At 40.2% G+C, this 26,541-nt stretch overlaps 1 protein-coding gene across 6 annotated transcripts in view; it reads right to left on the minus strand.

Annotated features, from left to right (window-relative positions):
- The window catches only part of abcc8 (ATP-binding cassette, sub-family C (CFTR/MRP), member 8), a 54,263-nt gene that overhangs the window by 2,404 nt on the left and 25,318 nt on the right, over window positions 1–26,541 (minus strand). For 2 of the 6 annotated variants that reach the window (XM_055025965.1, XM_055025845.1), the window contains exons 14-37: window positions 25,918–26,032; window positions 25,554–25,673; window positions 24,423–24,495; window positions 24,198–24,303; window positions 19,923–19,955; window positions 18,624–18,665; window positions 18,148–18,246; window positions 15,564–15,648; window positions 15,218–15,298; window positions 14,295–14,432; window positions 14,058–14,183; window positions 13,054–13,150; window positions 10,435–10,682; window positions 8,500–8,666; window positions 7,448–7,675; window positions 7,253–7,345; window positions 6,455–6,557; window positions 6,072–6,185; window positions 4,750–4,870; window positions 4,462–4,592; window positions 4,310–4,388; window positions 2,720–2,828; window positions 2,246–2,349; window positions 28–161 (exon numbers count right to left, since the gene is read on the minus strand). In XM_055025965.1, the coding sequence (XP_054881940.1) occupies window positions 28–161; window positions 2,246–2,349; window positions 2,720–2,828; window positions 4,310–4,388; window positions 4,462–4,592; window positions 4,750–4,870; window positions 6,072–6,185; window positions 6,455–6,557; window positions 7,253–7,345; window positions 7,448–7,675; window positions 8,500–8,666; window positions 10,435–10,682; window positions 13,054–13,150; window positions 14,058–14,183; window positions 14,295–14,432; window positions 15,218–15,298; window positions 15,564–15,648; window positions 18,148–18,246; window positions 18,624–18,665; window positions 19,923–19,955; window positions 24,198–24,303; window positions 24,423–24,495; window positions 25,554–25,673; window positions 25,918–26,032 (2,746 nt within the window). Of the gene's footprint in view, window positions 1–27; window positions 162–2,245; window positions 2,350–2,719; window positions 2,829–4,309; window positions 4,389–4,461; window positions 4,593–4,749; window positions 4,871–6,071; window positions 6,186–6,454; window positions 6,558–7,252; window positions 7,346–7,447; window positions 7,676–8,499; window positions 8,667–10,434; window positions 10,683–13,053; window positions 13,151–14,057; window positions 14,184–14,294; window positions 14,433–15,217; window positions 15,299–15,563; window positions 15,649–18,147; window positions 18,247–18,623; window positions 18,666–19,922; window positions 19,956–24,197; window positions 24,304–24,422; window positions 24,496–25,553; window positions 25,731–25,917; window positions 26,033–26,541 lie in introns of all 6 variants that reach the window. The other 4 variants (XM_055025682.1, XM_055025786.1, XM_055025899.1 and 1 more) reach the window with 3 other exon arrangements.

The following is a 26,541-nucleotide window of genomic DNA, read 5'->3' on the forward strand; positions in this document are numbered from 1 at the left end:
GTTTCTCTTGTTAGGCCGCGCACTGACCGTCGCCATGTCTATGGAGGCCGTGGCTTCGTCCATGATGAGGATGCTGCTCTTCCTCGCGAAGGCCCTGGCCAGACAGAAGAGCTGTCTCTGACCCTGGCTGAAGTTCTCTCCTCCCTCCGTCACCATGGCGTCTGAAAACACAACCAAACTTCATAAATGACAACCGCAAAGTCGTCATAAAGGCTCGGATGTAGACTGAATACAGGAGAGCAGAAGACAAGACCCAGAACTTTTAATTGCTGCTCTGTATTTTTTAACCTTGTACTATGCTGTTAATACCATTAGTAGTTTGTATAACCAATTTTGTCTCCACATGAACAGCTGTTATAGCAAAATTATCGCAAAACCTGCTGTTTGTATATTCAAATTACTTGGCAAGTCCCCCACAGACGACTAACACCACATATAATGTAGAATTTTAGACATATTCATTCATATTGTCTTAAAAAGATAAATCGGTGCTCTTTTATGAAGCAGTTTCTTAGCCACTAGAATTATGTATTTTACTAGTTCACTTTTTTCCCCAAAAAAAATGATCTAACACACCTAGTAAAAGGAAAAAAGTGTTAAACTGACCAGATGAGCACAGTGACAGGTATGCAACATTTATAAGTGGCCTTTTTGAAACTCTAAACTTGCTCAATAATTGAGGTGAAATTCTGAAGCTGATCCTCTGTCTGTTACATAGTAGCTGTAACTTGATAAATATTTCCCTCACAAGTTGTAATATTTATGGCTTCACCTCCCAGTGTATTTCTACGACTGGTTCAAAATACAGAAAATGGATCAAAGTAAAAAACAAAACAAAAACAAAACAAAAAAAAAACAGGACACATTCATTATTTCTGATGTTTTGTCACTTTCTCCAGCTCCTTTCTTAGTTCCATGATCACCCATGAAGTGAACTGCAAACTGTTTATTATGCAACACAGTCACTGTAGAGACACTTTCCTTAAATAACAGGGAAACTTAATTAACCTTAAAGTCCCTGTCCACACACAATTAACTTAGTTAGCATCTGCCTTCAGTTTCCAGATGCTTGCTTTCATCAGCATTCGTCTCTGAAAAAGACAACAGGTTTCTGACTCTAAAGTGGAAAGATGCATCAGGTCAGATTAGCATTAGTCTGTCATCAAACTATCTTAAAAAACTGTGTAAAAAGGCTGAAGGTAAGGTAAACATGCAGTAAAAACCTTCATATTCACGCAGGGAGTTGATGTGTGTACAGCAGCAGAAGGGCTTTCAAAAGTATGTATACCCCTTTAACGCTTTGTCACATTAAAACTACACATCTCAATGTATTTAATGGACTCTTTTGGGATAGAGTAATGCAAAGTAGACCTTAATTGTGAAAACAAAGGAAACTGATAGAAACAGATTTTCTTTACAAATAAAAACATGAAAAGTGGGGGGTATATTTGTATTCTGCTCTCCTGGCCTCTTTCTGTCTTCTGTTGGGTTGTAAACTAAATGTTTTTTTTTTTGTCTAATTTTTCAGACACATTTTCCCTCCTTCATTGCAAAACAGTTCAAAACTAAATCAGGATGCATGGAGAGAGTCTGTTAAGATAAACCTTTAAGTGTTGCCACATATTAGATCTGAGCTTTGACTGGGTCATTCTGCCACATGAACACGCCTTTATCTATACCAATCTGTAATTTAGGATGGCTGTCCTGCTCCAGCAGTGTACCTGTGCATAGACTATAAAATATAGGTTCTATGAGTTTCATTTCTGCATTTAGCAAGTCGAGTTGTTGCATTCTGAAGTGCATGAATGAATTTGAACTGGACAATTATTACCAGATGTTAAAAAAGCGACTGGATGCAAATATATGCAAAACTTCTCAGAGCTCGACAAAGGAAATAACATTTTTATTCCATTTAACAAGGAAATATTTGTTACTTTAGATTAAAAATTGTCAATAAAATAAAAAACAAATAAAGCATGCTGTGTGAATACTTTGGCAAGTCCCAATAACATCTGATATAAGTGAGTATGCTGCAGGCGTCAGCTGTCAGATCTGCCGTATTAAGACAGTCAGCCAAGTTAAAAATTTAATGCCTCAGTGACTTGATACAGCCGTTCGATCCTTGACTAGAGATACTCGATGACGGCCCTCTGCACGTGAACTCTAAGATTATTAATTATCTGAAGCACGGCGTATCCAGCAGGTTTATCAGGAGGTGAATGCTGCTGTTTTGTTTTCCTCTTACCCAGACCTCCTGGCAAGGTTTTGACGACAGGCTTCAGCTGGGCGATCTCCAGAGCTTCCCACAACATCTCATCTGTCGCCTTCATCTCTGGGTCCAGGTTGAACCTGCGCACACGCATTTTAAATATTATCTGGCATCAGGTTGCTCACATCAGAGACTAAAACCAAACTGTACTGCTTGCATTACGGGTGATATGAATATCCAAAATTATTTCCTTGTCGTCTGTTTTCCAACATAGAAAGGCTTTTATGGGGTGTACCAGTGTGGTCTATAAATAGGAAGCTCCTCTGAACATTTCAGAGAAATGACTTCTTATCTATAAGCAGCTCTTCTCATGTTTCAGATAAGTGCGATTAATGGTTGGGGCAGTTTTCCCAAATGTTCTGGAAATGTCCTGCGTCCCTCTTCATTAAGTAAGATCTGATCTGAGTCTCCATTAACGAGTCTTCCTGTTGACAGAGGAGTTCATTGTACCGGATGGTGCCACTGAACAGGAAGGGGTCTTGAAGGATGATGGACAGCCGGGACCTGAGGGTCTGCAGAGGCAGCTTGGAGATGTCGATGTTATCAATCACAATCCGCCCTGTGAATCATAAAAAACAAAGTTTTGCTTTCATTTCCTTTTAAAAAGCTTAAATGCTGGAATATAGACGGATGAATTTGTTATCTGTTAATTATGTAAAAAGCCTTATCAGTCCATCTTTTATTACAGAAGCATGATCTTATACTAAGCATCTTTGAAAATCCACCATTTGAGTCAATTCATTTTATAGAAATATAAAATTACGTACAATCAATAACGCCTCGAATGATTGCCTTCCTTATTTGTGCTTCAAGTTTTGAAAGTTGAAGTTCAGAGATACCTACAATTAGTAATCTAGTCAGGATTAAAAGAAAACCTTATTAATCCTTTGAAGGGTAATTTGTGTCCAGCCATTTACACTCTGAAGGAAAGAAAAGGCAATTGTAAGGTGCCAGAAACAGCACAAAAATCAAGCCTCCAGCATAGTGGAGAACAAACCTCACTTTTAAAATGACAACAACACGCAGAGTTATTTAAGGCCGAAACTCAGAAGTCTAATCATAAATGCATGGAATAAAAATTTGGGTATAACAATCTATAAATGTCAAGCGGCAAAGTAAAACATGACAATAAAGTATGTTTCTCATTTTGGATGATATTGCACTCAGCCGTCTGTCTGGAACTTTAAGTAAATTCCTGTTCCAATTGTAAGAGTTACTGTTTCTCTGGGGTATAAATGTGATGTGACACAGAGACGATGCCCATTTCATCACTGACCCAGACTGGAAACAGAGACACATTTATTTTGCTGCCATATAAGGAGAGCTATAAGGAGAGGAAGGTTAGATGAGTAACCGTTCGAGGTCACTGAGTTTCCATCACAACAACTAGGTGCAATTTACATGTACCAATGTTTAGCATGGTGGAGGATCTGTGATGCTGCAGGTTTATTTCAGCTGCTGGGACCCTGGAAAACCTTTTTACGTTTATAGAACAATGAAGGTTGAACTACGCTGTATGTTTTTATCAAACAACGTACCAGGAACCACTGGAGTGTCAGCATCAGGTGTTTTAGAAAAAAAAATTACCCAAACTAAATCAACAAAGAATGATTCAATAGATACTCAAGAAACCTTTTTTTTTTATCTCAGTCTGCTGAACTACATCCAATAGAAAACCTGTTTAATGAGCTGAAGACAAGAATCCAACTCTGTGAAATGTTACGGGAGAAAATGAAACGCTGTCCATTTACCGAAAGGGGGGTTTACAAATTGCTACCAGGGGTAATAGTAACTGTGCCACCATTGATTTTCTTAAAACTATTTTTTTCCAACATGTATTTATTTCTGTGTCAAATAAATATCCTCAAATTGAATGTTTAATAAAAGAAAAAAGAATGTTTTGCTTTGTGAAATGATGCTGCTGTAATAAAGTGTTTATTTTAAGGGTTTTTAATGCATCTGCACTAGAATCACCACCATATTTTTTTTCTGCACTCTATCTGTAGCTGCTGTATTAAACTAATTTGCTAACAATTTTACCCTCAAACATGTCCACCATGCGGAAGAAGGCCAAGGAGAAAGATGATTTGCCGCTGCCAGTTCTCCCACAGATCCCCACCTTAAAAAACATGAAATCACACCAGCATGAGAAACGCTCGGATTAGAGAAGAAGCTTCTGCAGCTCTTCTCACCTTCTGACCGGGATGCACATGTGCGTTGACATTTTTGAGCACAGGTTTCAGCGTTGTGTCGTAGCGCACGCTCAGATTCTGGATCTTTATTTCTCCTTGTCGAGGCCAACCATCGGGCACCTGAGACACGCCTGGGACACAGAAACAGCAAAATACCATCTCAGACTTAGAAGAACTTCAACATGTTTATGTTCAGCGAAAACGTCAAAAAAGGCAATGAAAAAAAAATAAAACAAAAGTTGAACTGGGCTGGTTAGAGCTTGCAGAAAATGTGCCTGATCCACTCACTGAGGAGACCCTCGTAATTCTCCGGTTCAGTTTTGAGCAGGCCATTAATCCTCTTGACTGAGCCAAGCTGCACCTCCATGTCTGCCAAGTTCCTCACCATCCAGTTCATGTAGTTGGACACCTGATACAAGAGGACAGGAAGGACGGTTACAGTCACGTAGCCCCTCCAGTCTGGACGCACCACCGAGCAGAGAGACGAAGATTTAATGACTAAAATGCTAATGATTTTTAGAACAGCTCATAATGTTTACCGCATTCCGTTTTGTTTTTTGATAGCAGTGAACTTTGGAGAGAAAAATATTGCAATACATTTAAAGGAAAACAGAAGATTTTGAGAAGTCTGGGGTTTTTTTTTTCTGTGGCCAAAAAAGAAAAAAATAACATGTTGATCTAATTTCTAGTTCAGCTGTTTTGGTTTAAAAATAAGAAAGAAAAAAAGAGGCTGATGCAAGCATGCTTCTATTAGAAAAAATATCTTATCTAATGTTTTGAAAAAATAAAATCTAAAAATCTACATCGAAGTTCAGCCATTGTAAATTTTTTCCCTTTACAATCTTCTATCAAATGTGCACTTGATTACTTTTATTGAGTGTCTTTTGCTACCCTAAGACAAAAACCTCGAGCAACAAGCAGCCTTGAAGTAAACAGAGTTCACTTGTGTGTGATTTCATCTAAAGGTTTTCTGTGAAGCGCTCAGAGGAAACATCACATACAGCAACATGAGGGCCTAGGAAAGCTACAGATGTTTGAAATCAATTTAACAGACTTAAATATGTTGTGGAAGATTGTTTGGTCTATCATCTGAAAATTGAAAGAGTATAACTGGGAGCCCACCAAGACATGACAGTCCCTACTGACTAACCGCTAGGGCAAGGATCACAGAGATTTTTTCCAGTGTATCTTTTATTTATTGTCATCAGAGTACAGGAGGCTGAAAAGAAATTTATGCAATATGTTTTACTTTTTTAAAAATTATTATTATGTCAAATTTTCTTTCGACTTCATTCAATGTGCAATAATTAGTGTTGGTCCATAACAGATATTTTCTGCGACAATAAAGTTCAGGTTCGTAGAAAAGTTGTTGGTGAGGCGGTCTGATTCTTATTATGAAGAATATCGAGTTTAAGTTTTTCTAAACCATCATGATTATCATATTTTTATTAAGCATGTTCAGTAAAAAGGAAGCATAGTATGAAACACCAATCATAATGGCTTTTTAAAAAAACTGAAACCCATGGTTATGAACCTCAAGGTGAAAAAGAAATGAGCTCCTTCTGGTGAAAATGCTCAAGATCTTTGGTGCAGATTAAAAACAGGCTCACCATGAGGGCGTATGTGAGTCCGAGCCCCACCAGGCCGGGGGGCAGCTGGTTGTACAGAGAGTTGGTGATTGAGGCCACAGCTGCCACCAGCACCACACAGGCTCCGACATACTCCTGCAGACCACAGCAAGGAGACGCACGGAAGGGCTCAACATGATATATCAAAGGTAAAGCGATCCACAAGAGTAGACAGACTTATTAGCAGCAGCTGAGACATTACGCATGATGTGAAGCCTGCGTTCTGTGGACATCAGTATGTCAGTAATTCAATATAGGAAGCGGTTATCCATCCATACTGAGGTAAATGTGTGGCAGCACAGTGAGCAGCGCTGCAGCAGAACTGATCTGAATGTCAAAGAACCAAACAGCAGATGGTTCATTACCATTCGGACCTCCAGCCAACGGTTGGCGGCCGTGAGGAAGAGCGAGGCGATGTTGTTGGCGTCGGTGAACTGCAGCAGCCTCTGTCTGAACCTGGGCTCGTATCTGTCGAGAGAGAGGATTTCATTTGTTCCATAATATCTCAAAACTCTACCGGGTTCCTCGCTGGCAGCTTTCTCCTGCCTGACTGGATCAGAGTCAGAATTAAGAAGTGGGAAGGTCATTCTGAAGCAGGGTGATTAAATTTAAGGGGTCCAACCCAGCAAACTGTAACATATGTTACTATGGCAGTTTTTGGAAAAAGATTTTCAGCATAATTCTTGGTGAATAAAATGCAATGCATCATGTTTTTAGAAAAGTGAATAATTCATATTGATTGAATTGATTAGAAAATAAGTCCAATTCACCAGCTGAGGAAGCTGCTCCAATACATCTGTATAGAGGCATGAGATCAGGTGACTTTATCACGGTCTTCACTGCAACATTGAGTAAATTTTTTAGCACCATGCTGTAGCATGAGCAGCTATGTTTGATATAAAAAGAATTAAGAACATTTGATTATCATTCAGTACTTTTTCTCATGGAAGCTGTTTTGGTTTAAATCTGATGGACAACAATTTTATTTCTCTTATCTTTTTCATCGTCCCCTAAAAAAATTGCTTTCTGAAAATCCATGTTAATTTTTACAGCATTTAAACAAAATCCTAAGCCCCACTTATCTCTGTCTTCCTTCATTTGAAGTATTACAGACTACAAGCCCTTATTTCTGCAGATGTGAGGGCAGAATGTCTGCATTTTACCTGAGAGCCCTTATCGTGCTGAGCCCCTCTACTGTCTCAGAGAAGTGGGAGAGTAAAGGGAGTTGGGTTGCATCCTCCAGCTGCTGCAGGTCCCTGAGCAGCAGACAAACAGGAGAAGGAAAATATCAATCACAAGTCAAATCATGCTACTGACGGGGGTCATAAAGCCGTAATATTCCAAACCAGCTGACTCACCTTGAAGCCACTCGAAAGTATTTCTGGATGAAGTAGCAGGCGACGGCCAGCGGCAGCAGGGCGATGAGGAAAACGGGCGTCACATAAGAGATGACGCCCAGGGCGGAGAGACACAGCAGGGTGGAGCGGGACAGACACTCCAGGGTGGTGGGGATGTGCTGGTCAATTGTGTTTGTGTCCGTGGAAAACCGGTTGAGAATGCTGCCGAGCGGAGTCGTCTCAAACAGCCTGGGCAGGACAAAGGGAAAAGGAAATGAAAGATACAATTATGACAAATGCAATAACTAATTATTATTAAATGGCTCGGCTATTGTTGCACGCGTTAGACATCTTTAATGAAACGGATTTTATGTGTTATTAGATTTCTTCCATGAACGTCATTAATTGCTACTTGCAATACAAGTCTTAGACTTCTTCCTTAATATTTACATTTTAGGACTTTCTGCTTTTTAAAATTACTTTCTCATAACTTTCAGGTTCCTTATACATTTGATTAACATATAAATATTACCATATTATTTAGTCAACTTTTCTTATCTATTAGCGACTTTCCACTATTATTAATTTATTAATCACCAAGTTATTTCCTGTCACTTATAATTATTCAGGGATTTTTAATATATTACTTCCTATTCCCATTTTCCAAATTCTTACCTTCAACTTACTACTCAACATTTTTTCATGCAAGCCTAAATCTAAAGATCCCCACATTAAAATACTGAACTAATCAGCAGTTTCTGTTTGCAGTCTTTCCAATCAGATGTTTCGGTTTAAATCTGTTGGTGCCAAATGCAGCAGGGGTTTTTATTTTTATTTTCGCATGTATGAGTGTCTATAAAGGGCATAGAGATACGCCCGTCTGTTTTCAGAGGCGTGCTGAGGCTTTAGTGTGGAGAACAGATTGTGCTGAGCAACGAGGCCAAATGAAGGTGCTTTTAACTGCGTCCGTTGATACAAGCGATGTGTTCTGCACAGCCCGCTGTTCCCTGACATCCTGTTTTCACCTGACAGGAGGCAGGCCGGCGCTCACGTTCACACCGCGGGTGTCCTACCTCATGGGGGCCAGTATGATCTTGTTGAGCAGGTTGTGGTGGAGCTCCTTGGCCACTTTGAGGCCCGTCCACTCCACGGTCACAGAGGTGGCGAGACAGAGGACAATGCCCAGGCAGCAGAGCACGCTGAACACAGACAGATACCACGAGTGGCTGAAGCCACAGTCCTGCAGCACAGAGATACATTAATCAACAAGATAGATGTAACACTTAGTATCTGAGGAGGCGTCACTTAGTTTGCTTGTGCTATAATTACCAGCGTAATTAAACAGTGAGGCTGGTTAAAAATTAGCCATCTGATGCAGCAGAAGCCAGTGAAGCTCAAAGCTGAACTGGCAACTTTTAAACAAACAAAAAGGGGGAAAAAGGGAAGAGCTGATAATGCTTTGTTGTTTCTCTCTCTCTTCTGAATTCAAGCAGCTTCAACCTGCACTTCAAATGTGTTTTTATGAGTATTTTAGTGATTTAAAAAAGCCATGCAGCACATGCGAGAGACAATACAAGGCTTCCAAGTACAATTAAAAACTGAGCAGCTTCTGGCTGAAGCAAGGAATCAAACCGAGTTCATAAAGCATAAACTCGGCTTAATTCATGTCCGGTGAGGTGAAAATGCAGGTTGAATTCTCCCGTCTCTGTGTTTCTGAGCTGCTCAGGGGACGTGTGAGTGTGTGTTTGATGTCCAAACTGGACTTCTGAATGTCCCCGTGTGGATTAGTCCATTGCCCGGCACAGATTAGATAAACCTGGCAGTGCGTCTCTGAAGCTCCGCCAAACAAGATACGCTCGGTGACATTTTCTGTACACTTTGCTGTGCTCATAATGTGCTGGTGTTCTCCAGAGCTTTTCAGACGCTGCAGCCTTCATGGACAGCTGACTCTGTAGCCTGAAATGGTATCAAATTTCAGTCGGTGGAGACACAAACACTCAAAACTATTAATAAAGTTGTTGCTTTACTCGTCTTGGATACGGAAACCTGACAACAGCTGGTGTGACCTCTGAGTGCGAAAGACGCAGCACAACTTTCCTCGCCATATTTACAGTGAACGCGGATTAAAATGTCTGCTGTGTTTTTCATGTCAGTACAGTATGTAAAAAAATACACCACATTTAGAAAGAGAGTGGCGAAGGAGGCGTGAATACTTTAATTTAGAGGTTTCTTTCTGCTTTTTGTAATAAAATATTTCAAATGTTGGCACAGATTTTCCCATAAATGCGTGACTCCAGCTCCGCCGTGCAGACTGACTGAGCGGCTGCTGCAGCTGCTGGGTTTGTTAGTGAGCCCTCCATCTGGTGCTGGAGGAAATGTCTGTGTTTGGGTTTTAGGTCAGCTCTGTTCAACTGAGATTCAGTGGAGAATTAGTGAGCAGAGCGTGAAGAAAACGTAAAAAAGCTGTGATGATTTCCCCAGAGGGGAATTCTGCAGTTATTACACCCACAGAATAATCGTAAGGAAAACAATTATTCTGTTCATTGCACTGGATGTTGAAAGATTGCAATGTGATCCCAAATGTAAAAGTGTTTTTTTTTTGTTTTACAGAACCTAGTCTGACAACCTTATAAGCATTTTTGCAAAGCCAGATGCAGGTCTGAAGTGTGAAAACCTTCTAATCTCATAATAGTTGAGTTGCTGCATGAAGACATGAGTAGGAATCACAGCTTTAACTCACACAGCGGTTCTTATAAACAACATGAACATGACTGACACAGAGCAGTGCATTGACTAGCGTTTGTAGATGTTTGTCATACTCTAATTCCACCTGTTTTGTGAGTTCTTGATAAACTCTTAACCCATTTTTACAGAGTGCTCTAAGAAATAAACATATTAAGATCAAAGTTCAATTCCAGCTCAAATACTTTCGGGTCGCAGTAGCGAGGCTGGACCAGCAGTGAAGGCAGAGGAGACTGAGTCAGCCGGGGGTTTCATCAGCTGCTCACCTTAACGAGGGTGCAGTTGTGAGCCAAGGCGTCTATCTTGGCCGTGATGACATGTGACGTCCAGTGCGCCAGCCAGTAGTCGATGGCGACCATGAGGGAGTGTTTTAGGAGCTGTGAGAGGAGGAGCAGAGTGAGGAGGAGGAGGCCGGCGGAGGACAGGTAGGTACCGCAGGAGCGCCAGGGGATGGTGGCTCGCTGGCGCATCACCTGCGACAGGTTGTCGTCATCTTCGCTGTCCGAGGATTCCTCTGGAATCAGGAGCGAGGTGAAAGGTCAAGCAACCTCAGGTAGCTTAATGTGGTATTTGTTTTAGCGGTACACTCACACAGTTTTTTGCGTTTTTTTTTAAACTTTATGTAAGTTGTCTTATTTCTGTGTTTATCTTAAGTGACTTCTCAAATGCTCTCTGACATTTAGATTGTTCCGGCTTCTGCTCTTCACCTTCCCTTCTCTTTTTATCAGGTCAGATACATTTTCATGATTTCCCTCATTTGCCTTTGTTACAAAGTAGTTCTAGGGCAAAACAACTAACAAACACAGAGAAGAGACGTTCATAAATTGTTCCATGCTAGTTTGAATCTCCACTCTGTCCGATTCAGTTGTGTCCTTGGGCAAATTACTTCACCTGCTGGTGGTAATCAAAGCGCCCGCTGGAGCAGATTGATAGAGGCCTTGATTCTGTTAGTCTGCCCTACAGCAGCTGTGGCTATTACATAGCTCACGACCATCAGTGCATGGTGACTGATGGTAGTGTGAAACGCTTTGGAGTCCTCAGACTTGATAAAGCACTATACAAGTGCAGGCCATTTACTATATGTTACTTATGATAACTATATGTGCTTTAATCGCAGTGTGAATCCAGCTATTCTGTGAAGGCTGCAGAGGAAACTCAGTAAACATCTGTGAGCAAACAACACAACAGAAAGGACAGGCATGAAGTTGTTGAAATATTTATAGTAGGGTTAGGTTACAAAACATCCTGGAGGAAAGGTCAACTCATCATCAGAAGAAAATGGCCGAAACAAACAGGTCAAGCATTTCTTAATGGCCTCTGATATTTCTGGAGGATCTGCAGAAATCCACAGCTCAGGTGCGTAATAAAACAAAACAACGTGTTTAATAAAATATTTCAAGCGAGAAAAACTTAACTCTCATCAACTTATTGAATACTCATCCATGGATAAAAATGCTTGATAAGTTAATCATTTTAAATTGAATCTATAAAAAAAAATAAAAAAGGATTTTGTGAGAAATTTGGATTGTAAAAAGCTAAGGTCATCACCAGACGTTACTCACTTTCTGCTCAAGCAAACCTGCAAACTGAAGACAGTTTTGAACGTTTATATACACAACTCAACTAACTTGATAATTATGAGTAAGTTGTAATGACATAATAAAACACTTAACTCTGTACTGTAAACCTAATTAGTTCTCATTCCTGAAAAAATAGGAGTAAAAACACACCACAGATTTTTGCTTACAAAACAAAACAAAAAGTAAAAAATTTTCTTCATCTTCACAATTTTGTGCTTTTTTTATGTTGGTTTATTCTGGAACATTCCAACAAACGACAAATAAACTTTGTGGTTGCAATGTAGCAACCACAAAGTCCAGGGAGTCTGAATACTTTAGCAAGTCTCTGTATGCGGAGGGCTGCAGTATCTCCAAGCAGATGCTCATTCCCATGGGGGTTAGGGAGTCCTGGTGAGAAAACTCTTTCCACACCTTCATCCACAATGCAGAGTAAATAAAACACATAACACCATGCAGCAGGCGCTGGCACATGAGGTTGTATGTCAGTGCCTTCTGGGCTCAGACATGCTGGAAGCAGAGGGAGAGCAGAAGGAAATCGGGCTTAATGACCAGCAGGGTTAAAAGGTCGACAGTTACCTACAGCCATGCTTTCATTCAGTCACCAACCAGAAGCAGGAGTTAGGAAAGTTTCAGAGCGAAGAGAGAAAAGTCATTACTACAAAAGAACCACGGATTTCTAAAACCATCCATTTCAAATCCACACATTTGCAGTTTGCTGCCAGCATCACAATGCCACAACGGCTGCTTTGTTGCCTTTTCTCTATTCAAACCATGCGTTTTCTGGCCACACCTGTTTGCTCAAAGGCAAGGACAGCTACTGCTGCTGCTGGAGACATCACACAAGTCCAGCCCAGGGTGCCACCAGCACACAGGAGACAACACAGAGCACAGATAAAGAACACCGCATGTGCAGCTCAACACCTTCATCTTTTTGTCAATAACAAACACAAACATACAGAGTCACAGCAGGACGCTGCTGGACTGAGACGGGTGACATTTCTGAGCGCTTAGTGAGTCAAAATGAGACCCAAGAAGAAAACTCGGATTATTTATCTATTCTGAAGTGTTTGCAACAACCATAATACAGAAATAAAAGTACTCGGAGTCACATGGATTACTACAGATTTGCACATTAAAATAAGCCTGGTGATCTTAAGCTTTAACATAACAGATGCTTCTCAGCAAACACAGCAGGTGAAGGTAAATGTCATCCTGCATATCATCAGCCAGGATGAAATCAGAGAAGCTCAGACTGCAGTCATGCATAAATTTCCTCCGGCTGGTTTGTTTCCCGTCTTCTCTCACCTTCCTCGTCCTCCTCCGTCCTCAGAGCTTCTCTGGAGTACATGGCCCTCCGCAGGTTTTTCCTCTCCAGATTCGTCATGTTCTCTGCAACAGTTTCCTGAAAAAATACAAAAAAACTGATTCAGAAATGGTTTTATGCACAGTTCCAGGGAAGGTTTACATCTCATCATGGGCATGAATGCCATATCAGTTTCATGTTTTGAATAATCAACATTTACCTGCCTGCATGTGATTGGAATTTACTGTGAATTTGCATTTGGTGATGTTAGAACACTAAAATATGTTTCAGTCATCTAGTTGTTATTTTGAGGGAAGGTTAAAGACTTTCAGCCCAACTTGATCCAGCATCCTCTGGATCCCTCTCATGTTGGGCTTAATCTGTGCTGCTTTCTGGATCATTCTGACCAATTTCCTTTGCTTAATTGGGGTTCCAACAGGAAAGTGATCCCAATTACGCATTAGCTCCGGTTTTGAAATGGAAAAATCAAGATAACAGCAGTCTGCCGGAAAGACCTGCATGTCGACCAGCTGAAAATGTGGTTAATGTGCTTAAAAGTTGCATCTGTGGTACAAAACCAAACCAAACCATCTGAGATGACTGATCAAATATTTACTCAGAAATCTTGTTGACGGCTACAAAAAGAATTGCTCCTTGTAAAGAAATGTTCACCCAAATATTAATGTGTGTGTGTGTGAATTTTTAACCTGCACATGTGATCCGGTTTAAATAAAAAACTGAATTTTTTATTCTTCTACTCAGTTCTTCTGTTTGTTGTATAATCAGTCCACTGTGAAAAACAATCTTACCCATGATAAGTGAACATAAACTTCTGAGCTGGACTGGATATATTTCTCATAATAAAATCACTTATCTAATTCTCTCTTTAAGTTCCTAGAGTGGCTTGCTCAGAAATTTCTCAAATTAAAAGAAGTGGTGTTTTAAAAAATCCTGACTCAGAGTCATTAAAAACTCATTAATACTGTGAGCGCAGGTCATTAATCACCGTCTCAAACTCCCGGTCCTGCCTGTGCATCAAGGTCTTCCACTGCCTGAAGAGTTCTGGTTCAGATTTCTGGATATCCTTCAGAGTCCCTTCGGTCTGGATCGTCCCATCTTTCATGGCGATAATCTGACACAAAGAAGCGCGGACACAGAAGAAATGCGTGCGCTTTAGAGATATGCTGGTGATGAAGCGTCTATAAAATGTCTGAGTGAAGGGAGACAGGCTGAGTGGTCCTACCCAGTCAGCATGTGGCAGATACTGCAGTTTGTGTGTGACCAGCACCACTGTCCTCTTCTCCTCCCTCAGCAGCTTCAGGATGCCATCCTGCATCAGATGGTCACTCAGATGGATGTCTAAAGCAGAAAATGGGTCATCCTAAAAATATATAAGCAGACGTTTCAAAGTGCAAGAAAACAACCATCTTTCAGAACAAACAGTGGAACGCAAAACATCTGCACACCTCTGGTAAAAACTCAAGTTTTTGGGATGTGGAAAAAATGAGAATGAGAAATGATTTCAAAAGGTTTTTCACCTCCAACATGACACAAAATAGTACCTTGCAAGAGAGTTAATGCCACTTTGACTTTCTAACATTTTACAGTGTGTTTTAGATGATGCACAGAGACAGACGCACATGAAAAGTGGAGGAAAAATAAATAAAACTCAATTTGTACTGTACTCAGCACTTTCATTGGGCCATTCTTATTCATAAAAATACCTTAAGATTTATGTTTTGAATGCATGTTTCCCACTTCTGTTTCTATGAGTCCATCTCATTTTTAAGACCTTCTTCACATAGACAAAAAAACAACAATGTGTTGCTCAGGCCAGAGTAAAATGTAGTGTATTGTTCTCCTTGCATTTTCTAAGTAGCGCAAGACATTCAGTTGACATACTTTCACATGTTAGAAACAAGGCAGAATAGATTGTGTGGGGGGAAAAGAAATTAGTCAAATGAAGCAAAAATGTCCTAAAAGACTAAAATTCATCAGGGTCTGACATCTCAGCGTCATCTGCTCTGAGCTAAAGGAGTATGCTGCTATTTTTGTTATGCAGGACAGTTTCAGAAATAGAATCACATCTGACCGAATGCTGAAATATCAATCCAATCATCCAAAGTGACTCTCTTGATAAAACCCTCTGCTCTGTGTCAGACTCACCAGAAAAACAACGTTGGTCTGCTGGTACAAGGCTCTGGCCACGCTGATCCGTTGTTTCTGTCCTCCTGACAGGATGATGCCCTGCACAAGAAGATCAGAAGAAACAGCAACCCAAAGGCTTTTGGTAAGGGTGAATATGAACTTAAAAAAGTAAAAGAAGAGATAATGATTTATTTTCATCATTAGAAGTGCCCGAAAAAGAAATTGCAGCAGGACAGAGCTTTGACGAAATGAGGTCAGTCCAGCTTCATGCAAGCAGAAAAATCAAAGCCTTGCTGCACAGTTGTCATGAAAACTGACTTGAGAACTTATGTAATATGTACAGAATAGTCCAGGTGGTACTGACCCGCTCACCGATCTCTGTCTGGTCTCCTTGTGGAAGAATGTCGATGTCAGGCTGAAGGGAGCAGGCATCGATGACAGCTTTGTATCTGCAAACACAGAATACAGATGAGGGCAGAAATCAGCTGGCAGACAGAAACAATGCTGCTGCTTTCTGTTGCCGCGCTTGCTAGCCGCCATTTCAATAATTTTACATATCAGCTGCGGTGAGGTATGCAGACCACAACCCAACCTGAAGCAAAAGCAGAAACAGCAGTCGCTGCGAGATGAAGAGGTCAATCGAGTTGATTTCTGCTGCACACAGAAAGCAGAGGAGCTCTCCATTAATATAATTTGAATTTAAAATGCAATTTCTAAACCCTGCAGCCCACATTGTTTATCAAATGCAATCACCTTTACATGATGTGCAATAGCTCAATGTAATGGAGCCATATAAGGGTTACAATTGCATAATTCAGTGACCCAAAAAACTAATGCATCATGAAATCAGTGCTTTAGCTTTAGGAGAGCAGCTTTGTTTCTAGAGCAAGAATTATTTGCGATTCTGTTGCAAAACACATGGACAGGATTCCTTTAGATGCAAGATGTGTTCAATTTTAATTAAGTTTAAGACAAAGAGCAGATCTGTGTGCCAAGAGTCTGATCTGGAAAAGGCTGGGTTAACAGGATCAAATGGCCACACTAAAATAATGATCAAGCAAGACATTAATTTAATGAAAAAAATCTAATAAATAATTTGTATAATGGGCTGCTGCATAGCTCAGGGGTAGAGCAGGCACACTATAATGCAAAGGTGTCTCCGGTTCGATTCCCGGCCCGTTTAGTGCTAGTGAATAAAAAACAATAGAGCCACAAAACCATCAATAATAATAATTATGTGTAAAATGCAAATATGTTTCTTCCAGGTTACAAACCATTCGGTCATGTAATCCTAAAATGAAATGTTGATCTTTAAAAGAAGCAGAACATTATTTCTGTCGATTTCCCAGCCTTAAGAATAATTACACTTCAGCAAAGTTGGTTTTGCAGCCTAATTTTAGGTCTAAAATGCTCATAACCGTCACTGGCCAAAATTAATAGTTGCTTAATCTGATTTGATGTCATATTGTAATTTTAAAAAATGTGTTTTTTACAGTGTATATAAATGTCAAATTTCAGCTGGATGATCATCAGGTTTTTCAGTTCATTAAGTGGAAGGTCATGTCTCAGGAGTTTGTGTGCATTGCAAACAGTAGCTTATCCACAGAACAACACAAACCAACCACTGCATATTGCGTTGAAGAAAACACCCATCACCAGGAGAAACAACAAACATGCAGAAACACCTGCTGCAGCGGCAAACAGAGTGTCTGTATTTCTCCAGATAAACCAAACAGCACGACAAAAACGGTAGCAGCAAAGCAACAGGAGGCTTTGTTTCACAGAACAAATCCACAACAACAAAGCTCACAGGGCCATTAGTACTTTATGAAAGGAAGGGAAAATGATCAACAGTCCATTAGAGCTGCAGAGAGTCAGACCGTTGCCATAAGAACCTTTCAAACCAACCATTTGTTGTGAAATTCATGAGCGTGTGCTTGACTGTGCGCTAGCGATGCTGTTTTTTGTACTTTGGAAACACAGGTGTTGTGCCAGGAGTGATTTAAAAAGATGAGGTTGAATTACACACCCTCTGTAAAATCAATAATCCTCTCTCATAGTGTTTTACTGACGGGTCAAACAGTAGCTTTAATTCAATCAGCACTTTCAATTTTGTGAACAGGCTACTGGGGCAACAGAGGCTGTATTTTCATTTAACATCTCGACATAACAGCTAATAGGTCAGAATAAATACCCAGGCAGTGATTAATGAGTCCACCTCTGACATTGTTATCACTAATGCTTAAATTGTGATCACAGGTCTGAAGAAATAAGTCCCAAGACAAAAATGGCAACCACCAGCATTCAATTATCAGAATACATAATAACATGCAGCTACACATTTGAAAATTGTGGACTGAGATATAATGCTTTCATGCAAAAACAATGCTGTTTAAAACTGCAAAATGCTCTCTCTAAATAAGTTTCAACTTCTCAGAGTGAAATAGCTTTCACTGAAACAACACTTCGCCTGAGATCTTTAAACTATGCAGATTTTGGTGGTTTTTTTCTGAATTTTCTGTGATTCCTTTAGTGTTGTGTAAGGTCGCACCACAAAAAAAAAAACTCCGTAAGGTTTTGCTTACACAGATTTAAAATATTTTTCATAGTATACTTTAACCCCATTTAGGGAAAATCCTGTATAAATTCTTACTTGAATTCCTGTTTTTAGCTGAGCTGCCATGTGTCCAAGGTCCCCATTTAAAGCAGCACCGTTCAATACAAACTTCCCAGAAAACACCAGGCCTGAAAGTGTTAATTTGCGTGCCTTGTAAGCACCACTGGATGAAACACCCAAACGTTTGCCTAATAGGATAACAAACACTACAGGACTCCACCAATGGCTGGTGACATTTGAGGCGATTTGCTCTGATGGACCATAAAATCAAAAGGGTGAAAACTGGACAATATACATTGCAATGAACCTCCAATTGGAGGTGAGAGTTTACCTTGATTTTATCATTGGCATCTCAAAGGTGATGTTCTCCACCACAGAGGAGTTCAGCAGCCAGGGCTTCTGGGAAGCGTAGGCCACAGGGCACCTTTTCCTGCCACAGATTCAGTGAACACACCGAGTTATTAAACAAACAGGTTAATCTCTTCATATCTACATTTTTACTGCTTAATAGGCCTTCTGCTTCACACATGGGTTGAGGTCCAGGAGTTGTCTAAATCTCTGCATCGCAGGGACTCCTCGAGCTCAGAGGCTGACACTGCTTTGAGACGTCTCCACTCCTTAAACAAGTAGTGCGGGGATCATTAGAGGCCGTGGTGTGTTTGTGCTGTCAATATGTAGCTACGGGTCAAGGCCAAGTAGGCATGCAGAGAGAACAGCTGGTGGACTTCCAGATAAGACTGAGTGCACGCTTTCAGCTGTTAATGATGATGTGTCTCCATGAGGACGGGCCGTCACGTTTGGACACACCTGATGTCTTGGTCCCCCGCCACCGCATCTCTGTCTGTGGGACTGCAGGGAAAATGTCAAACACATGACATCGAAACATTAGGCAGACAATAGATTATTGACGTCACTGTGTTTCTGTAATGATTAACACAAAACAAACAGGCACGTAGATCTGTTTTCTCTCTCCTCGCCTTGGAAATCACGTCAAAAGCAAACAGGCAGACGACTGCTCTGCATGAACACATCTACCATTAACAGTAATCTTATCCTTCCTAAAAATAACGCCCTCATCCTGTTCATCTTCCTGTAATTTGCTGATATGGAAATTAGCGCCAACCTGCTCGGACTCAGCGAGTTCTCAGAAGATCTGATTCCAAACGACGAGATTAGAGCTCTGAGCCTCGTGCTTCCTGGTATCCTGCTCATCCATCCTGTCTCCATGTTTCACTAAATGAAGCATTTCTGACGGTGGACAGAAACACGGTGCTTTTTCCAACAAGCCTCTCTGATTAGTGGGGATGTCAGGTTCACGTTAGCTTGGCACGTTTTGGCTCAGTGCAGTCAAAAGTCAAACCCAGCTACCAGTGATCCAGAAAAATTATTCTTTATGTTAATGAACAGTATTATTATGATGTTCACTTTAATTTGACCTTTGACCTAGTCTAATTGCCAACTGTTTAGTTTTAAAGATATTCAGTATTGTGTTCATATGTATTTGATTAAAAAGACAGACCTTTTTGTTTTCCTCTCCTGAATGTTTATGTTGTCATTTATTAAAATACCATGTTCGGTTTTTGCATCTCTTTTGGGTTATGACACAACTGTAAACATGAACATAGGTTGTTTGCATTATTTGTTTTTTTTGGGACACATGTAATATTCAAATTAACACAAAAGGCAGAGAAAAATAATTCACTGACTCAAGCTGTGAAGATGCTAATCTGACATTGTGACTGTGGATGTAATTCTGCAGCTGAAAGCAGAATTTTGAGCTACAAATAGAAACAATTATCAAATGGAACCACCTTCATACAGGTGTCAGCTAAAGAACAGCTGTCACCAAAGCTTTATTTAAAACACTGATTTATGCTTAGCTTGACTGTTTCCGCACTAAAGCTCAGGCGTTTATCTTTCTTATCAAAAAGAGTCCAGTACAGAATACTGAGCACACAACGGCTTGAGTGCTTCAGAAATCCAGCCTGCAAATATTTTTAGTGCATTTGAGTCAGACTGAGAGCTGCAGAAAATGTTCTCTATGGCCCAACTAAAAATACATCACAGTGTTGGCTTTCGCGTTTGAGTTTGGCGGGTCTCGCTTACCTTTCATCTCCTTCAGATTCAAGGATGGGCATGCTGCAAATGAAAACAGAACAAAAGAAAAGTTAAGGTTTAATTTATGGTTTGGAAAGAAAGAGACACAAGGAAACTGCAACTATTAATAGTGCTTTGCAAACATCATTTTACTCCAGCGTAAACTGCACACACAGGTTTTGCACATGCTCCGTTGAAGCTGTGGTGTATTTTTAGGTTATGTCCGGTTGACACCTCGTCCTGACAAGGTGACTTCAGTCACATCTGTGAATGACTGGAGTGTGAAGGATGATTTTACTGCTGTTTTTTACTGCAGCAGCTACAGGAACAAAATCTCGTTGGGGAGGGAAGAGGAGGAGGCTGACATTTAAGAGGGTCTGATAGTTTGCTCTTGAACGTGTAAAAACACAGCTGTTACATGCCGTGTCAGAAGAAAGAGAAGGAAATGAGTCAACAAGCAGTTTGGTTATATTCTCACACAAGGACTTTCCACTGAACATCAGCGTCTCGTTTAGTAGGGCTTTTAATAGGCATTTGATAAATAATATAAAAACAAACAAAAAAAGAAATTTAAACACTCCAAAAATAGTGACTGCTACTTATGATTATTTCTCAGAATGGGTCAAACATTTTTATGTTGCTTATAATAACAGAAAACACTACAGCTGCTACAGGAACTGGGAAGATGGAGTCTACCCACAGTCTAAACCACTAATACATCTCTATGCATATCAATAATAGCCAGCATGCCGTTACAGATTGTACTCTTAGCAATATATCTGCAAAGGCGACAAAAATACGGAGAACCCACAGATGAAAACAATCCTGAAAGTCTGTGAAAAACACTTCAAGCAATAACGTTATCAAAAGTCTTCACCACAAATCACTTGAAGGAACTTGATGCCTTGCGGGAACATATGCGTGTTTTCCATCCTGTGGTCGTTGCAGTGGCATGTTAATCATGTTTATGCCTGATTGAAGCGTAGAAAAAGATTTCCGATTTACTTTAATCAACACCTTGGAGGATGGGGGGTAATTTCAGGAGAACAACCATGTGAAGGAATCCTGCTTCCCACTTCCACTCAGCAGTGAGAAACTAATCTTCAGAGGCGATTCCCACAGTTTGAAACACATCATTAAGACTTAAAGTGGCATTAGAGGGCAATCCAGTTCCCTCCTTGTGGTGTTTAATCCTTAAGTAAACCAGATTCAAGATGAGGATTTATTTTGTCGAGTACTTCGAGATATACAAGAACTCATTCATGGGTTGTGATGGAAAAATTGGAAAGTTACCAGGCTGGTTTCTCGCACCGTTTATTCACAGGCTGAGATGTTTTCAGGGCGTAAATGAGGCCTGGCATTTAACAAGGCTCGAATATTTAATCATCTCCAAACTAAGAAAGCAATTTGTTTTCAAATGTCAAGAGCAAATGTTAAAAAATTCAGTGTGAGTATTTTCATCTGATGTACCTGAAAGCACCACCACTGGTTTTGAACAGCACCTGGAATTATAATTGACCCTTTAGTGAGCAAATCGTCAATAAAACAAACTTCTAAAGCCCTGGAGCTAGACTCGTGAACACCATCAGCGGGGTTATTACAGCTGAGTCACAATCACAACTTATTTCCAAACCGGTCAATAAGAGCATCATTATGGACCTGTCAGCCCTGCAGACTCATCCCTTGATTACTAATACGTCTCCCCCTGCCAGGCACAAACTCATCTAATTTATCCTCCACTGCCTTTCACTTTATTAGCGTTTCTAATCTCAGCACTTTGTTTTTGCTGCCTTCAGTTCTGCACTGAACGAAGAGAAAGCTGTCCATAATTCATGTGGCATCGACAGCTCAAAGCCCAACTCTTCCATTGAAGTGTAGCTGCTCATCCAAGCGTGCTTCAGCTTTAATGCTTTTGATTGTAGCACTGCATAAGAACAGCAAATGTGGAGGGCACACTGACAAAACTCCTTGTCGTGTGTGTCTCAAGAACAGGAGTCACGACGGCTACTCCTCTGCCTCCCAAGGACACAAGATCGAGGTGCCGTTTGGCCCAAGCTGACATGAGAGATTGTGCCAACGTGACCTGGCACCGGAGCAGCAGCAGCTTTAATCAGAAAGCCCTAAACTTCTGTGACAAATGGAGACTGATAGCTGCATAATTCAGAGAGCCGAAGAGAAATTCAGCAACAAGGACGACTCTGGACGTTTTCAGGGCAGACAGGAGTTGTTCACTTTAAGCTGAACTAATTGAAATGAACTCTGCTTATCATGTTTAAATGACACTAAGAAACACATGATTTACAGATGCATTTTGTTGATATGAAATCAATCGATTATTCCTGCGTTAGGTCAGTCAAGATTATGAAACTATTTGTTAAATGCCTGAACAGCAAAAGTCATTTTTAGATTACATCCATTTCTTCAGCGTTTGGTAGAATTGCCTTTCAATGTGGGTCAAACATCGTGGGTGTCTTTTCACGAGCTTCCATCAATAGCTTGCTGAAGTTGTAGCCGATTACTTGAGACATAACATATAAGAGTAAGTCAGTCTCCAGGCTTACACATACATTTTCAGCTTAGATCAGGACTTTGTGACGGCAGCTCCGAAATATTGACTTCAAAGTCTTTAAGCCACTTTGTTGCTTACTATACAACAGTACATACCTGAATAGGAATATAAATGTACACATTGATGCATTGGTTTCTTGGCTGCTTTAGTATTTTGTGTTATTCTTTCCTCACCATACCATCTATTTGACCATCCTAGCCAAAACACTTTAATGATCTGCAGTAATTAGGGTCTTTATTCCTGAGTTCATTTGTTTGCTTTGCAGTGATGAGTTATTCACTGTGTGGTGGAAAAATGAACTAAGTGAGCTGATTTGTGAAAAAACAAAACAGGCTTTTTTTTTTTAAATTTAAAATATAAAAAAACAAAACTAAATGCTTACACAGCAAAGAAAAAAAAACGTGAAACAGAAACCAGAAACACAAGCTTCTTACTGGAAGGAATCTGTCCTGTAGTGGTGCAAGTGAGCCCTATTATTAAACTACTTGTTTTGACAGTTCATTGTCATTTTATTCCTCTAAGCCTGGACTGCTCAGTGTGAGTCCAGTTCTTCTCACAGCCCCAACAGATGATCTGATTACCTCTGTCTGTGTGTAGGCGAAACCACTCAGAGACAGCAGAAAAAATATCCACTTAATCTGTGACAACTCTTTCCTGAACATCAGCTCAGGATCTCGTAGGATCCTATCAAAAACTAGAGGGGATTTCAGATCAAATAAAGAAAGAGAAAAAAAAAAGAAAACGGTGAATCACTCTGTGTTTTAAATCTTTAACACAAACATCTGACTGACTCTAAATACGCAAAATACATCCGGAGTTGATTGACTGCTTGGAGACTTTAATGAGTTGTTGCAGCTGTCTGACTGATAGGAACAGCGGCTCCAACAACGGAGCTGTCAGTGGAAACAATAGGAAGAATCTTAAAACTCCTTCAAGAATTTAAATAAACCCGGTGGGAGGGAAGAGATGAACATTTTTCCCAGTCAGCTGTGTGCTTAAATTTGGAACACGTTCAAACAAAAACATCCATTTTGGAAAGGATTGGAGGCTTATGGCGGAAAGTAAATGATGCAATAGAAAACGGATCTGCCAGCTGCTGTGCAAGGATAATGCGCTGTAGTGAATCTGGGTAAAGCAGGATGTAGGAGTGATGTATTTTAAGTATTTTTTTTACTTTTTATTTTTGGTTTAGTTAGCAGTTATTGGTGTAAAGTAAATGAGCACCCCAAACTCAGTTTAAAAACAATTTTTAATGCTGAAATTATTTTCTGTGGTAACATATTACCAACTTAGTGGCAAAGAATAAATCAGTGTTAGCTTAATTTAAAGGAGCCAAAAAGATGTCGAGATGAAAATTTTGTGCAAATTTGGCACATCTTTAATGCAGCTGATGTTTTAAAGGTGAGAAGAAATGGAGCAGAAGATTACTTTCTTCCTCGGAGCAGCTGGCTGAATTTGGGTTAGTGGTGCATAAAGCAGTTCCCACACTGCTCTGCGTCTGAAACTCCCACCATGAAAAATACAAGCCGCTAAATCACCTGTGTTGCATTACCCTAAAAGTCCAATTCTCTATACCGCCGTGTGCAAAGGAGTCCTTGCAAGGTGAATTAATTGCTACGTCAGAAGCACAGAATTTATTGCTGCACAAAAATACAGCAAGAAGCTCCTTTGCAGAGAGCAGTTTAAATAAGCAAGTAGAAAAATATAAATCAAACCTGTTCCAGATGACTGTTCCAGAGACTCTCTGCATTTCTCCCAGTGCTGCCAGCAGTAGAGACGACTTCCCACAGCCTACCTGACCCACAATCATCGTCAGCTTTCCTGCCAAAAGAGGAACATCAGAGGAACAGTTTTACTGCAAATTAACGAGAAACTTTTTAAAAGAGAAAACCGGGAGACTGTATTATAGGTACTTTGGTCTTTTACTTATTGATGCTTACCAAAGGGAATCTTAATGTCCACATTGGACAGAGTTGCTGGTCCATCTGTCCAGGTGAAGTAACCACTAGTTATCTGAAAACAGTTCAGAAGTCGAGATAGAAAACATGTAAAAAAATAATAAATCTGTGTTTCATAAGAAATTATTGTCAAATAAGTCTTTTTTTTTTTTTGAAATTTAGAAAGCATTTTAAATTGATGTAAAATACTTTTTTTTTGTATTTTTTTTCTGACAAATATTTGAATTTGACAAGGCTGTTGAAGAGAAGCCATTCCTGAAGCAAAATGCTTAAATGTGTAGAACATGCTTTGATGAGACACTTGAGGCCAATTAGTTCAGTTTTGAAGAGCTGCAATCAGTGAGCTGCTCCTTTCAGGAACCTGATGATTCTGCAGATGCATCTGGTGGGAAACAAAAACTAATCCCATTTTCTGGAGCATCATTCAGCAAAACAAGCAGAGGCACAAAACCTACAAAAAAGTCGATGAAGTAAACGATTGGAGCCTGTTGGGTTAAAATGAAGATACACGGAAACAAAGAGTGATATGGGATTGTACATCCTGAGAAAATATTTCAAACTTTCAGTTTTGTTTTGGTTTTTTAATATGCAGCTATGAGAGGTGAGCCATAACGTGTTTGGAATCATAATGATGTTAAGGTAGACATAAAAACATCAGAGATGTTCAAAATAAAACCATAAGAAATAAAATGGGGGAGACAAAAGCAGCAAATTATGAGTTGTTATTTTTTCTTTAAAAAAATGATGAAAAAGTTGTGTTTTTATATTATTATTTTTTTAGCTGACTGAGGGCAAAAATGGCATTTTGGATTGTGAAGGTTGCAGATCTATGGCAAAAAATAATTGAGAATATTTCAATGTCAGCACAGATATTTCCTAGGGCTACTTCCTCCCATACAAGGAAATCTTTAAAGGTCATCGTTAGCAGTGAAAAACCAGATAAAAACACCTTCACCTCCATTTATTTCATTGAACTGCAGACTCTCCAACAGCTGACCTTTTACAAAAGCTACACCTGTAGAGGTCTTTACGCTCTTGCAACTGTCATCTTAACCCTCTGCAACAAGTCAGGACTTGTTCCTGACCAGCTCAGGTGGGACTCATCAGTCTCACCTTGATGCAGATGTCTTGGTCCACCTCCTGGGAAGGCCCGTCGCCCTCCTGGTCGCCCTGTGAGCTGTAGTTGTTCCACTCGTCCCTCGGAGGGCGCTTCCGGTTCACGACCTTCAGTGGCTGGAAGTATCGGGACAAAAAGGAGGAGGACGACGAAGGGAAAGGCTTAGAGGATGACTAGACGAGGGTTGTATGATAACCAGAGTGAATAGGAGGGTTAATGGTCAAAGGTAGCGGTCGGGTGGAGGAAGAAAACAACAATCAGAGCTAAATATCAGCTCAGGCAGAGCAGAATGGAAGAAACAGCGAGCCAAGTGTTTCCCCCTTGTTTTTACGGCAAAGAGCCAGGTTTGGATTTACCCACCACTGCCAGGTATCTGTTCCGGTTGTGGTTACTGCTGCCAGGCGACACGGTCGCTTTTGGCTCCTGTTCTTCTCCGATCTCATCACTTGAGAAAAACTCGCTGAGCTTCTGAACACTGAAAAAACAATAAGAATCAAAGTGAGAATTGATGGAAAAGCAATAACTCAAAGACTGCTCTCTTAAACCCCGTGAAATCCTGATTCTAATGAGGTCTCATGAAACAGAGAAACTGACTTGAGATGAGTCAGTACTTCATAGTGAATAAGCTCTCATGAGTTTTTTCTCTTTCTCTGCCTGGGAGACACTCGCATATCTTGGCATCCTTCCTTTCTGCAGCTAATTGTCACATAAATGGAAAATACACCAGCAATCAACCTAAATTAGCACTAATTTGTTCAATTTTAAACACAGTAAACATGACAAGTACATCAATTTTCAACAATAGAGCATGAGATGAGCCTTACAGATTGCAAGAACCAACCATTGAGTACTGGGTTATACAGTAATAATAGCATTGTTATCATGTTTTCATCGTGATTGTTTTTTTTTTTTCCTGCTTAAATAAGTATTTCTATTGTATTTAAGCAAAGATAAGCCACACTGAGGAGATTTTCTTTTCTTTTC

This window comes from Poeciliopsis prolifica, unplaced genomic scaffold, assembly GCF_027474105.1.
Source record: "Poeciliopsis prolifica strain line A6 unplaced genomic scaffold, Auburn_PproV2 SCAFFOLD001, whole genome shotgun sequence".
Lineage (NCBI taxonomy): Eukaryota > Metazoa > Chordata > Actinopteri > Cyprinodontiformes > Poeciliidae > Poeciliopsis > Poeciliopsis prolifica.